Source organism: Homarus americanus, unplaced genomic scaffold (assembly GCF_018991925.1).
Source record: "Homarus americanus isolate GMGI-L3 unplaced genomic scaffold, GMGI_Hamer_2.0 scaffold48354, whole genome shotgun sequence".
Classification (NCBI taxonomy): domain Eukaryota; kingdom Metazoa; phylum Arthropoda; class Malacostraca; order Decapoda; family Nephropidae; genus Homarus; species Homarus americanus.
This window is the reverse complement of record NW_024723833.1, coordinates 6,120,146-6,134,470: the sequence shown is the minus strand read 5'-3', so window position 1 is coordinate 6,134,470 and position 14,325 is coordinate 6,120,146. Positions and strand designations below refer to the sequence as shown.

At 35.7% G+C, this 14,325-nt stretch overlaps 1 protein-coding gene across 1 annotated transcript in view; it reads right to left on the bottom strand.

Annotated features, from left to right (window-relative positions):
* Positions 1-14,325, bottom strand: part of LOC121863802 (iron-sulfur clusters transporter ABCB7, mitochondrial-like) — a 35,922-nt gene that overhangs the window by 9,258 nt on the left and 12,339 nt on the right. The window contains exons 2-9 of the mRNA XM_042362629.1: positions 13,405-13,611; positions 12,494-12,686; positions 9,496-9,764; positions 7,947-8,123; positions 7,218-7,392; positions 6,511-6,668; positions 2,348-2,511; positions 124-253 (exon numbers count right to left, since the gene is read on the bottom strand). Coding sequence (XP_042218563.1) covers positions 124-253; positions 2,348-2,511; positions 6,511-6,668; positions 7,218-7,392; positions 7,947-8,123; positions 9,496-9,764; positions 12,494-12,686; positions 13,405-13,611 — 1,473 coding nt within the window. The remainder of the gene's footprint in view (positions 1-123; positions 254-2,347; positions 2,512-6,510; positions 6,669-7,217; positions 7,393-7,946; positions 8,124-9,495; positions 9,765-12,493; positions 12,687-13,404; positions 13,612-14,325) is intronic.

Genomic DNA, 14,325 nt, shown 5'->3' with positions numbered 1-14,325 from the left:
AATACCTTATGTCAAGAGGCACACAACGGGGCATATACTTTTCAAACATGTACTGTATAAAATAAATTTGCTGAAGGATTTTGAAGACGAAGAATGTAGACATAAAACTTTGTTGTCACCTACCTGTGGCACAACAGCGATGGCACGTCTGAGACTATCCAGGGCTACACCATTAATATCTTGTCCATTAATGGTGATGCTGCCACTGCAGGGGTCATAGAAACGATACAGGAGGCGCACGAGTGTGGACTTTCTTAAAGGGGATACAAAATAAGACAAATGGTTATGAAGAAATATTTTGTAAAACATTTGGCCCAACCTTGGTGAAACACTTTTCCCATGCAAAAAATAAATAAATGAATACACAGAAAAGGCAAACACTTAATGCCCTCTGCTGTTAGTGGGAACAAAATTACTAGATATCAGATAATTTATTATATTTCACAATAAATGGTACACAATCATGAAGGTAAATTTTAAGAGTTAATGTACTGTAATATGAAAATTATGGTGAACTATTCTAAGGTATCTACTCAATCTCAATATTATGTATCATTTCATAATAATGGCTGATACAAGCCAAAATAGATTTCCGAACATGTCAAATAACTACTCGGTATCATTAAAATAAAGATGCTAATTAAGATTCAAATTAAGGCTTTAGCATGTAGGAGACGTACATGAAAATTGCACTGTAGTGTTCATAGGGTTATTACTGTATTGTACATGACTTCCCTCTTACTTTATTATAAGCATTTTCCAAATAACAAAACATAGAAATTATAGTACAGCATGCCCTTACAATTCGCTGATTTTAATTCACAGCCTTCAATTATTTGCAGATGACACCTGGGATGTGCCCAAGAATATCTGAGGGTAGTTTTAACCCTTAGGCCCCGGTTGACGTTCCAGAACATCCGACTATTTTCCGGTAATTTTTTTTTTCTCGATTTATCCCCGCAAGGGGGTACTGCCAGCAGCACCCTAACCCGGGGCTTAAGGGTTAAAGTTGGCGGCATGTTTACGGCCGGGAGTGTGTGAGTTTTGTGGTGTCCCGCAAGGTGTCTCTCTTGTCCCGGGAGGCTGGCCCACTCATGTTTGCTCCGCCTCAGTCCAGGATAAACATTTGTTTGTCTCGCGCGTGTTCTACTCTGCTCTCTTAATAACTGTGTTCCTCATGCTTGTGATGGCTCCCAAATGCCCTCAACCACCTTCATCCAGCCATGGGAAAGCACCCAAACAAGTGAAGAGAGAAAAGAAGGTCAAGACCCTCATGGAGAGGATACAACTGCTGGACAAACTTAAGAGTGGCCATCGGGAGCAGTAAGAGGAGTGAGCGACTAGGTTTGCTAGTTAGCTCTTTGTCTGTTCTTGTAACTCTCCTCCCTCCCTGCCATATTTCACTGGATTTACTATTATTATTAGTGTTTTCTGATAGAATAGTGATTAATCATGGCCTTGTACCTAGGTTAGACTCGTCACTGTAACCACCAGGCTACTGGGCTAAGCTGTGAAGTGTTATGGTTGTTTTCAATTCGTATTTACAGATAGATATACGTAACTTTCATTTATTTTTACTCAGTTACATGCACACACCATCCTACATACATATTGTGAAAAAGTAAAAGAAATAATTGTTCTAAGGGCAAACACGTAATCGGGAATATACATTTCTTTGCATACGAGTTAGCTGGCTCGGTGGTGGGGGGCTAGGGAATCGGCGTCCCAGCTGGTCTTCGTTACTATGGGGAAACAGGGAGTGTATGCAAATGGCAACTGTGTTAAACTTTAATTTGGCTTTTATTTACTGTTTTGGCAATACAGTATCTTTTGTTGTAACTTATTTATTGGTATTATTTTTATTGATTCCTCACATTTACTGGTACTATATATATTATTTTAAGAAAACTATAGCTACAGGAGGAAAACACACAAAAAAAATCCTAAATACCCACTGCTAAAATGGGGGATGCATCTTATACCATTATTTATAATTTTTATATATTTAATACATTCACCGGAAAATAAAGACAATAGATGGTCTCCCCTTTTAGTCTGGATCTCCGAGGGTTCACTGTACCAAAAAAAAAAAAAAAAAAAAAATTAAAACCCTCCCCTCCCCTCCCCCGGTTAGCAAATGATATTCACGGACTTGGCAATTCGTGGCCATTTTGAGACCCAAACCCCCATGAATTTTAAGGGCATTCTGTACCTTTTTCTGTCTACATGTTTGGATTAACACTCTCAGAGTGAAATTCTGATCTGTACATTAAAATAGTAACAAAGAATGAGTAAAAGTGCATTATTGTATATTTTCTTATGCTACTGTCAAAATAGTATTTCTCACCCTGATCCAGAACCTCCTACAATGGCTATCTTCTTGCCAGCCGGAACAGTAAAGCTTAAATTATTCAATATTGGATTTTCTTTGTTGTATCCAAAGCAGATATTGTTGAAGGTAATTGAAGCCTCTCCCTGAGGAATTCTCAATGATACTGCATTTTGAGCATTCTGTAAGAATGTGAAATGAATATACATTATAACAATGAAATAAAATAAATTGGCAAAGATATAAAACACTAAAAAAATATATAGTACATGATAATATTTGTTGACTAAGCTATCCCTTCTGCTGACAGTTGCTGTGTTAGTGTAAAAAAAGTTGTGGTCATGTGTTAGACACAGTAACTTTAAAGAACTGCCTTTTAGTATATAAAACATAATGAGGCCCAAAAAATGAAAGAAGTGCCCCTTTATATAAAATATTTGTAAAGGAGCTACAGAATGTGGTACGGGAGGTTGTTTCAACCTAGTTTATACTACAGTATTACCAGTATATATTCTGCAATGGAAGCAGACAATGGTTCTGGGACATCAAGTAGAGAACCTTACATTTGTATGTTAAGGAATCCAAAAGGATGGCAATTGTTGTTTTTGCATTTTTTTCTTTGCCCCCCTCCCCAATATACAGCATATGTGTACAGTAATACCCCGATTTACGTGGTCAATTGAACCCACAGGGTACCGCGGAAAGTGAAAACCGCGTAAAGTGAACAACAGAACATATGGGATTAATTCCAATAGAGACTGGCCCGACCCCCAAACTCCACTTTTTCCGACACAATACCTATGTTGTAGTAAAAATAACATCTAAATTTTATGATGGTATGTTCACACAATTAATATTTAAGAGAAATACAGTCGCCAGCTTAATGTCCATTCAAATAATGGACTCAAATCCCCCCCCCCCCTCTTCTCAGCTCACTAGCTCCTACCTCTCTGAGAAATGTTGGGTGAAAACACTAGATTTTAATTTTTAGTAATAAATAATACCTCAGACTAAAGTTAGGATAATATAATTGACATTTCTGGATTCCTTGCAGGTAAGGGAATATTTTGAATGTAAACTTCATATATTTTACACAAAAGATAAAATATTTGCTTTGTGTAAACCAAGTTATTACATTAGATCTAAAATTTGTATGTCTAATGCAAAATCCATGATGTTTATATTCAAAATGATCATCATATTGTAAGAATTCCAGCAATGTAAATTATATTCTGGCCGGGTAATTTGTATGAATTTTATGAGCTAAAACATATATCTTCAGTAAATAAACAAAGAAATATTCTTCAAGGACACTATCTGTCAATCAAAATATTCCGCCGTAGCTGGGTTGGTTGGTCCCTCCCTCCCTCCATCCCTAACTCCCACCCCCCACCTTCCCTCCCTACCAGAGAAGCTTTGGGAGAAAATAGTATATTTACATTTTTAGTAATAAATAATAACTCAAGACTAAAGTTAGGATAATATAATTGACATTTCTGGATTCCTTGCAGGTCAGGGAATATTTTGAATGTAAACTTCATATATTCTGCACAAAGGGTAAAATATTTGCTTTGTGTAAACCAAATTATTACAGTAGATCTAAATTTTGTATGTCTAATGCAAAATCCATGATGTTTATATTCAAAATGATCATCATATTGTAAGAATTCCAGCAATGTAAATTATATTCTGGCCGGGTAATTTGTATGAATTTTATGAGCTAAAAAAAAAAAAAAAAAAAAAAAATTATACTTCACCGCGTATATGAGTAGATGCACCGTGGAAAGTGAAAGTCCGGTTCTGGCAAGGTACGAGAAATCGCGTAAATGAGAAATTGCAGAAAGTGAAACCGTGTAAAGCGGGGTAATACTGTACTAGCTTTTACTTCAAGTCACTTGGTGGTTCTGGAGAAGAAATTGTGAACTAGCTTTTACATCTCCGCCCAAATTCTATATGTGACTTGAGGCCATGTCACGAGTCTGGAATTTGAGGACAGGTTTCAATAATACACTGTCACTGAAATTAATCACTGAAAACATTCATATAAAGTTTGAAAAAGTGCCTAAAGTAATATGGTAATCAGGAATTAATCTTGAAAATCAAATTTTATAGCATAACTGGGACATGGAGTTGGAACCAGTATTAACCTCTAAAACTGATGGATGGTATGCCTCTCTCATTCGAACACTTGCCCCTGAAGAGAGGCCTGGGAAGCAAAGTCACCACTATAAGCTGAGCTAAGGGAGTCTTGTTGCAACAATAGCTTGTGTAAGTAGATCTTCCTTTGCCCACCATCAGCTGTGCCATCCCTAGTCCAGCTGAACTCAACAAAATCATTGGCTTAGAGTTTAGAGCCTGCCATCAATTCAAGGATACCTGTCTGTCTTAAAAAATCCTGATGATTTACATCATTTGAAAGTATCCATCCTTTATTTCAGAGTTATGATCAGTTAGGGACAATCTCAAGACTAAAAAAAAATTAACTAGGAACCCAACCTATACTATACTGGTCACCAAATGACAAAAGCTTAAGCAACCTCATACCTAGAAAAGTAAATCCTGTCCCTTGGCCCGAGTGGAACCCCAATTCAAAAGCCGAGAGTCCCCTAATTCTTATCTTGAAGTCATCTCAGGGGGCAATATGCAATTTTGCAAGACCCCCACATTATAATGGGAAAATCCCTAAATCATTGCACACTGCAAGAGAAAAAATCATATAACAAGTGATACAACGAGAGCAATAAAGAGACAGGTGAGATACCTGGGAAAATGACTTGGAACTGACCAATACTGGAAATATTTTCTGGTTGAGGGATAACAAAGACAATGGGAAAGATTGACTCACAAATTACAATAAGAAATATAAATGCCCCCAATGAACAACCAAGCTGTAGTTTAACACATGTAACATCTTCTGTAAAATCCTTATATGCCCTACGATCAAGGCATAAGGGAACACAGACTAGTCAGTAGAGAGGAAATAGTATGTGCATATCCAATTACTCAAAGGTAAGATTAAAGGTTGCAAAAAGGACAAGCAAATAGCTTGTATGAGACAATATATTAATGAGCACAAAATAATAATACCTAGAGGAAGACCATCCTTGAACTCGTCTAACTCATAAGTTCTCCCACTGAGATCGTCCCCTGATGTGAGGGCCTTGGAGTGAACCCTAAATATTCTGGACCTGCTACTTAAGTCACTTTTACCCAAGAACATAACTTGATGTTGTTACACAAATTCACAGATTGTCATGCCAATTAGCTATGCCAAATCCAAATTCATCAAATTTATTTGTATGTCTAGAAAAATCTTATTGTCAATAAAAAGCCAGCCCCTTCCATCCAAATAACTAACCCAAGGGAATTTTTCCTACTCTTCACTGTGAAGCTTACAAAAGCACTAAATACCACATGAGCAACAAATATTTTGCACTAAAAAATTAGGTGAAAACAAGACCCAGCTCCTTAATGAAGGAATAATATGCCCCAAGTGAGAAAATAGCTAGAATGAGGCTTGCTACTGGAAATTCATTGTAGTAGTCAGCAGATGGTGGACATGAGAATGTGTGGGTGCTCAAATTGCTGTAACACCAAAACTCACTTAACTCTCAACCTTGAGTAATGACTCCCCGCCCCCGACTCCTCACTACTGAGGGCCAAGGTTGCAAAGGGAGAGATGCACTGAATGCTTGCTGAGTGCTGTCAATATTGGGGTTAACCTTGGTTGCATCCCATAGATTTGAGGGGTAAAGTACTTGAGTCTCCAAAGACTGGCAGGATGTTATAAACAGTACATAATGAACAAACAAGACAAAAGGTTATCACATATCATCATTGTGCCCAGAAAGAGATACACTAAGACTGTATTGTACTGTATGCCCATTTGTTTAGAGACCTGTTAGGTTAAGGTATGGGACAATAAGTATGATTATGATCTAAAAAAATGAAAAATCCTATTTCTAATTTATATCATGTTGATCAACTTAAGAGCAACATAATCATGGAGTGGAGACTTCCACTGTATTAGGAGCATAAAATATGTTACAGTATGTTTAGGATTATGCATACTTTAGGTGATGAAGGAGGAAGCCTTGACAAGGTTTTTGAAGATTTTAAGTGTGCTCAGATATTAAACTTTATTTAAAAAAGAAGAAGACAATTACTGAAGGTGCACTCACCGCAATAGATGCAGGTTGTTTCATAAGTGTGAACATGGTCTGCATGTCAATGAGAGCCTGACGAACTTCACGATAAACTGATCCCAAAAAGTTAAGTGGTAGTGACAACTGGAATAACAGCCCATTAACCAACACCAGATCACCAACAGTCAAATTGCCTGCAATATATTACAACACATGACTAACTGTCAATGCAACAATGACATCAGCAATCATAAACTAATGTAATAATTATACATAATATTAAGGTTTTGCATTTATCAGATGAAAAATGGTATCACATGCTTAATATATTATTGAAGGTTAGTTCTAAATGAGTCTAATGCTAAAGGTAAGAATGCACAGTTTGCAACAATGAGAAAAAGTGAAGATACAGTTGTTGTTAGGACATTGTAATTATTATGTTCACGTATCTTAGTAATTGTAGTCCATAAATAAATGTGATTCAAACTCTATTAAGAGGGGGAAGAGTACAGAGTGATCAGATGGAAAGAAATAAGAAACACAAAGATTATAAAAGAAAAGGAAATGGATGACTACAGTGTATAGGACATGCAAAATAGAGGGAAGAGTACCATGGTAAAATGTTAAACATCCCAGACAAGAAAGTAGATGATAAAAATATAACTAAATTTTATATTTTATATTCATCTATGTAAACTATCACCTTCTCCTATTTGCTTAATTCGATAATCTTTCTTCCTTACCTGCAATTATTTCCTTGGTTGCTAGGACCATCATGGCTGACAATGCAACACTGAATATTACATTCTGACCCCAGTTTAACAGAGCCAAGGATGTTGCAGTTTTCAAAGAGGCTTGCTCATACTTCTGAAGGTACATGTCATATCGGTCTGCCTCATACTTCTCATTGTTGAAATACTGAAAAACACAAGTTCACAATCAAATTTACTAACAAACCCTACACAATATATTACAACAACAGCACATGTGTCAGTGCCATGACACTGTCACTGCAGTGTGTGATTGTCCTAACAAAAATTTAATGCTTCTAAAGCAATTATATTCCTCAGCCAACCATAAATTAAAAGAAAACACACAAACTTGTGTTGTGTTTGATACTAAATTACACAGTACAGTAATATTGTATAAACAAGTACAGTACCCAGTAAGCAATTTTATTCACTTCACCAGCCAGTCAAACACAACAGTACAAGAACAGGTACTGTATATGTACATACAAAGATTCTAAAATAACAGTAGACTGAACAACAGTACTCAGGACCAGCATACAGCATTTAGTCATAACATCCTGTACAAACACAAAGTAAAAGACTAACGGAATATATTATATTTACTCATACAAAAATTGCACATCAAATGTCCAATTTGTCATTACTAACAAGTCTGAAATCTATTTATATACCAACCTCTACCTATCTTTGATAACTATGTACTGCTTAAGATGTACATACCTTTACAGTCTCATAGTTGATAAGAGAGTCAATGGCTTTGTTTCCAGCTTCATTCTCCGCTTTATTCATCTGAACTCGGAACCTAGTACGCCACTGTGTTATGCCCAGGGTAAATGCAGCATATGTTACAATGGATGCCACTGTCACTGTTGCAAACTGCCAACCACATTTGTAAGCCTGGAAAGTATACCACAAATTTTCAGCCGAATTAAACCAAAATAAACCCTCTTATCCTCATGTAATTTCCTGACTTCATGTGCATTTTTAGTGTTTACATTCCAAGTAATTTAGCTGAAAACTGAAGGCAGGTTACAGATAAAAAGAGACTTGTGGTACAGGCAAACTCTAATTTACAGGGGGGGGGTGGGGGTTAAATTTTACTTGTGTACTAAGAAATGCATCTACGTACTGTATTCCCTTTATGTCTTTGCCCTTAGGGCAATTATTTCTAATACCTGTACTGTATTGTATATATATGTATGTGTGTGTGTGTGTGTAGACACACACACACAAAACACATACAAATAAATAATAATGGGAAAATACTCTCATAAATAATTATCAGAAACAAATTTATAAAAAATGCGACAGTCTACCCTCAAGTGGGCTGGAGCATTGTTGAGGTGGAGACAAGAGTTGTGGGAGGCGTAGGACTGGCAGCTCCACCACAACAATGCTCCAGCCCACTCATCCCATCTTGTCCAGGATTTTTTGGCCAAACACAGGATCACACAGGTCTGGCAGGCTCCCTACTCTCCTGACATGGCTCCCTGCGACTTTTGGTTGTTTTCTAAAATTAAGATGCCGCTGAAGGGTTCGAGATTTGAGGACACAAATGAGATAAAGAAAAATGCAACGACGATCATGTTGGCAATTCCAAAAACTGACTTTACAAAATGTTTCCAGCAATGGAAGGACCGCTGGACTAAGTGTGTTGAGCCCCAAGGGGCCTACTTTGAAGGGGATTAAAGTCTGAACTCAGTAAGTAAGCTTGTTTTTTTTTCACTTGCTAAAGGTTGAATACTTTTTGATCAGACCTCATATACCAGAGTTTAGGTGAACACCAAGCTATATTTGTTTGGTGCTGAAATTTTTATGAAAATCCAGTGCTATATTGTACTGTACTTAAGAAATTGTCAATATGCAATTTATTTTCAAGAATTGTTAAAACTATTAACCCCTTGTGTTCGGGGTCTCTTTGTAGTGTATTGAATAAAACGTCTGACGTTAACCAATTAAAACATTAGAAGTGGTGTCCCCATAGTGATGGAGTTTAGCATCACCAGACGTAACACACAACAAAATGCACTATTTTAGTTGAACTAAATGCCCTAATAAATTAATTTCCTTTCATAAAATTCACTTAAATGCGAAATAAAAGCACACAGGGATCCACAATCTCTACACCCTCATGTATTATATAGGGTAATCCCAACCAAAATTTAAAATAATGTTTGAGTAATTTTCCCATTTTAATTTACCTACACATTTGTAAATAAGCTTCCTAATGCATGCATATAAATTACTGGGTTGTGAAAACTTCACTTACCAATATCCCTGATACTAGAGACACTTCAAATATTGTAGGCACAACGTTGAACACAAGTGCTGACATTACAAAGTTAATTCCACGACTGCCTCGGTCAATAGCTTTAGACAGTGCCCCAGTTTGTTTGCTCAAGTGGAAGTTCAGATCTAGGCTATGAAGATGCAGAAATACATTCTTTGCAATCTTGCGGATGGAATTCTGTGCAACTTTAGCAAACACTGCATTCCGAAGTTCATTGAAACCAGCAGCTCCTGTACGGGCAATTCCATCTGTTGATATACTATGTAGTCAATCAGGCAGTTTTACTTTATATATAAAGCTACTAGTGTTAATACAGTAGTGCCTTGTTTATTCAAAAATCTTATTTATATATATACACAGCTGCTCCTCGACTTACGATGGGGTTAGGGACCCAAATCCAGGTCGTAAGTTGAAAATGCTTAAATAATACATAGAAAATCTAAGATGGGTGTCTCTTTTTCTTCTCAGCACCACAAAACTCTCACTTTTAAGCTTGCCAGCCATTTTAAAGTGAATTACAAGCAAAAATTTTGTCAGTACACAGCGGAATCACTAACGTTGGGACTCGAAAATACGTAATTTGACAAAATTTTGGTACGAATGAGGCGGTCGTATATCAGGGTGGTTGTAGGTCGAGTATGTTGTAAGTCGAGGAGTATGTATATATATATATATGTATAATATATATATATATATATATATATATATATATATATATATATATATATATATATATATATATATATATATATATATATATATATATATATATATATATATATATATATATATATATATATATATATATATATATATATATATATATATATATATATATATATATATATATATATATATATATATATATATATATATATATATATATATATATATAGTAATTGTACAATACCGTACTGTACTGTAAAAAAAAGAATGAAAACATATTGTAATAATTAATAATGCAATAAAAAATAATTATACTATACAATATACACACTGCATTGTATGGTAGCAATAAGTTTAATGCAACATGACTAAACACTTGAACTGTACAGTAATTCAAGTGCAACTCATTCACAAACAAGTGGTGGGCAGCAGTGTAGGGTGTCAGCCATTTAGTCAATTTTAATAGGGTACATATGGTATTGAAATGTAGTAATAACAGTGCAGTACAATACAGTGGTCCCTCGGTTAACGAACACAATTCGTTCCTCAGTCATTCGTTAACCGAATCCATTATTTCAATGGGATATTGGGTAATTGGTTCCAGCTCACAGAAAAGTACATACAAAGTAAAAAAAAAAAATGCAGTAAAGCACACTTACTTTGAGGTGTGTATGTAGAAGGTTCCTGGTTGATGATGATGATGGGAATTAGAAGTGGGGGTGGAGGAGAAGGGAGAAGAGAAGGAAGTGGGGATGGAGGAGAAATCACCTTTCAGGGGACCCATGCTTGATGCCGTCATGTCACCAATAAAATTTTAAGTTCACTCGGTGTAATTCAAGATTATTTTATTTAAATCAACACTGCACTGCACTATATATTATCAATATGTTAACTAAATTTCAGAATGACCAATAATTTCAATGTAAAAATGCAAAAATATTCAAGACACCAACAAAATAGATGTTCACTCCACTGTCAACAAAGACAAACTGACGCCTGGTGGCTGAGTCAAGCGGCTGATGGGCGCACAAAAAACTAGTTCCCTGTACTGCATATATTATCAATATGTTAACTAAATTTTAAAATGACTAATAATTTTAATACAAAAAAAATGCAAAAATATTCAAGAGCACAACTTTCTTAATATTTACTCCACTGGAAACGAATGTAAACATAGAACAGATTACTGAATTGGCAGACTAGCCTATCAGCTGATCAGCTGATGCTCACAACAAAACGCGTTGTTCGTAAGGATTTCGTTAATCGAAGTTTTGTTCGTTAATTGAATTGAAGATCCTTATGGGAGGTAATTCGTTAACCGAAATTTCGTTAATTTAACCGTTCGTTAACTGAGAGACCACTGTACTTTTAAAAGAATAAACAGAATCAGGATTGTTACTACAATACAAAATTTCATTACTACACAGCATGAACAATGTACACCACAGAACCAAACAAACAAATGGCATAAAATGATGCAACTCTACCAAGCTGATGATCCCAGTGAAGGAAAATGGTGGGTGGTTATATATCTACCACAGGGTAATATCACCTACCACTACCTAGCACCAATACTATCTATCACTATCCACAACAATATAACAACCATGACCCCCGCCTCACACTACCTACCAACAATCATTATCTAACACTACCAACCACTGCCTATCACCAACACAACAACTGTCTAACACTACCCCCACCACCATAAAGGTTCATGTCTCACCATTTACCATAACTACGAAACACCCACCACAATTTAGAAATAACTAATACCCAAGTCTGCATGATGTTCATTCAACATACAGTAAAGTACATTGCAGTACTTTTTCACTTTGAAAGAATTTTGTGAACGACATGTATAGACAGCAAGCAGTTACTATGGACTATTCACTCATATAATATTTTTTTAAGTTACTGTACATATTACTTTTTTTGCAAAGACAGGGTTTACCAGCTTATCATCCCTGCTGTTATTAATACTAGTAGTCACTAGATTAAGCTTACTTCAATCAAATTAAATAATACAACACATCAGTTATTATGTTATTGACAGGTGTCAAGAATGCCATTATGCCTACATCATATTGTTTCAGTTTGCTTTGATCTTTTTTTAATTAAAGCTGCCTAAGCAAAAATTCTTGACAGATTTTACATACCCGATGTTTTGGGTTCATGGTCCCTTGGTCTTATATGGCCATGTTATAAACTATATTCACATAAATCATTACCCTACCCTCAATAACAGAATAAAGTTGAGTTGTTTTATATCTACCATGAAAAATAAAATTATGGTTAGCAAGACACTCACATCCAATCATGAGAGATATAGCAGTTGTGGCCACAGCAGAAGAAGGATCTGTCATGGCCAGCGCATCTCCTGTGTTCTCATTCAAGTAGTTTATTGCATCCTTAAAAATGAATGGTACCTGCACATTGACCAGCTTAGCTGCAACTAGAAGTCCAAGTGCTGTCACCACACGGGCTTTAACTTTAGGGGCATCCTGCAGAGTAAAATCAAATTATGTTTTGAGAAAAAATGGTAAACATATAAGCAATGTATTCTTTATTCTTGTGGTACAGTCATGAGGGTTTGCAAATTAAGGTTGCAATTAGATCACTTCACCACTATGTTTTTGTGATTTCTGTCTGTTATCTTTTTCCAGTGACCCCCCCAAAAAAGAAAAAATAATGCAGAATACTGTACAGTACTCCTATTTGGGTGAAACCTTTCATGTTTCTCCATCCTAAACTCTGTAGGCATTTAAAATGAATTCTTATCATAAATAGATTCCCATTAAATAAATTAAGTCTTTCTCAAATCTACATGATGCCAGCCCACAAAATATAGTTTTTATTCAATTTTTGGGTTAACTTAATCAACAAAATAATTACTAAGTACAGTACAATGTTCTAAAACATTACATTAACAGTAGAAACACCAAGCTGAGCAACAAACACGATGACAAACCCGGGGACCAGGTAATAATTGGCTGGCCTTAAACCAGATTCTCAAAAGTTCATAAAATGATTGTTCCTTGTGACTAAAGACAACAACCAAGAATACCATGTAATATTAAAACTACACTGCAATTAAATCTTAACTATTTATATCATATTTTGATGGACTTAAAACTTTTAATAATCAAATACAGCACTACAGTAATTACAGTACAGGTATACAAAAGTGACAACACATAGGCATGCCAAAAGTACACTTACTTTGGGCCAAACATATGACGCAAGTGCAACCAGCATCTCTCGCCCAGTTACTTCCTTAGAAGCAATTCCAACATAATCCCGTGACATGGCACTTGCTCCTGGGTGAAAACAGTTGCGTACACCAAATTTCTGGTGCATTCGCCATGCCTGGAACCTTCTTGTCAGAGGTCCTGATGCACCTGGCCATCTTGAAGTGCTTAGTTCCACCTGTATGAAAAGAACACCATCTTTATAACATGGTAATCTTAACTTTGTATGATCTCAAAACTACATCAATGAGGGCATAACAGCTCTTGACATTTGAAGAAATATTTCCTTAGAAATTTTCTACAAGTAAAATACAGAAACCTAAAAAAGCCTTCATTAAACTCCATTTAAAGACAACTAGTCTTTTTAAAAGTCCAAAAAATCCCTGACCATGTATCACAGTGTTTTAGCAATACAGTTCAGTTCAGTTCAGTTCAGTACAGTACAGTACCTGTATATATTTCTAAAAACTTATTCTAGTCCACAACCTAAAAATAGGTACAGTACTGTACTTTATAACATCCGAATTACATACTGTATACTGTACAGTATAACGGTATCGGTAGATTAAAGATAAAAAATCTGAGTACATTACCTAAAATTTATTAAAAGCTATTGAGAAGACTGTACAATGTAGGAGTGGCCCACAAACCATGTGCTTACCAGTAATATATTAAGAGACAAAGTACTTAGCTTCTCTCAATAGAGGTACAGTCTCGTTCAAGATTCTTTGAACACTACTGGAGACAGCTGGCAACTCAAGGCCGTTTGTTTACTATAATACGAAATAAAAAGTATGAATTAATGTAAAATTTGATCGGTGATTGGTTACTTAGTTCCCATGCTTAATTAATGGTTGGGCTTTGTTGTTATGTATTATATTATACTGTACTA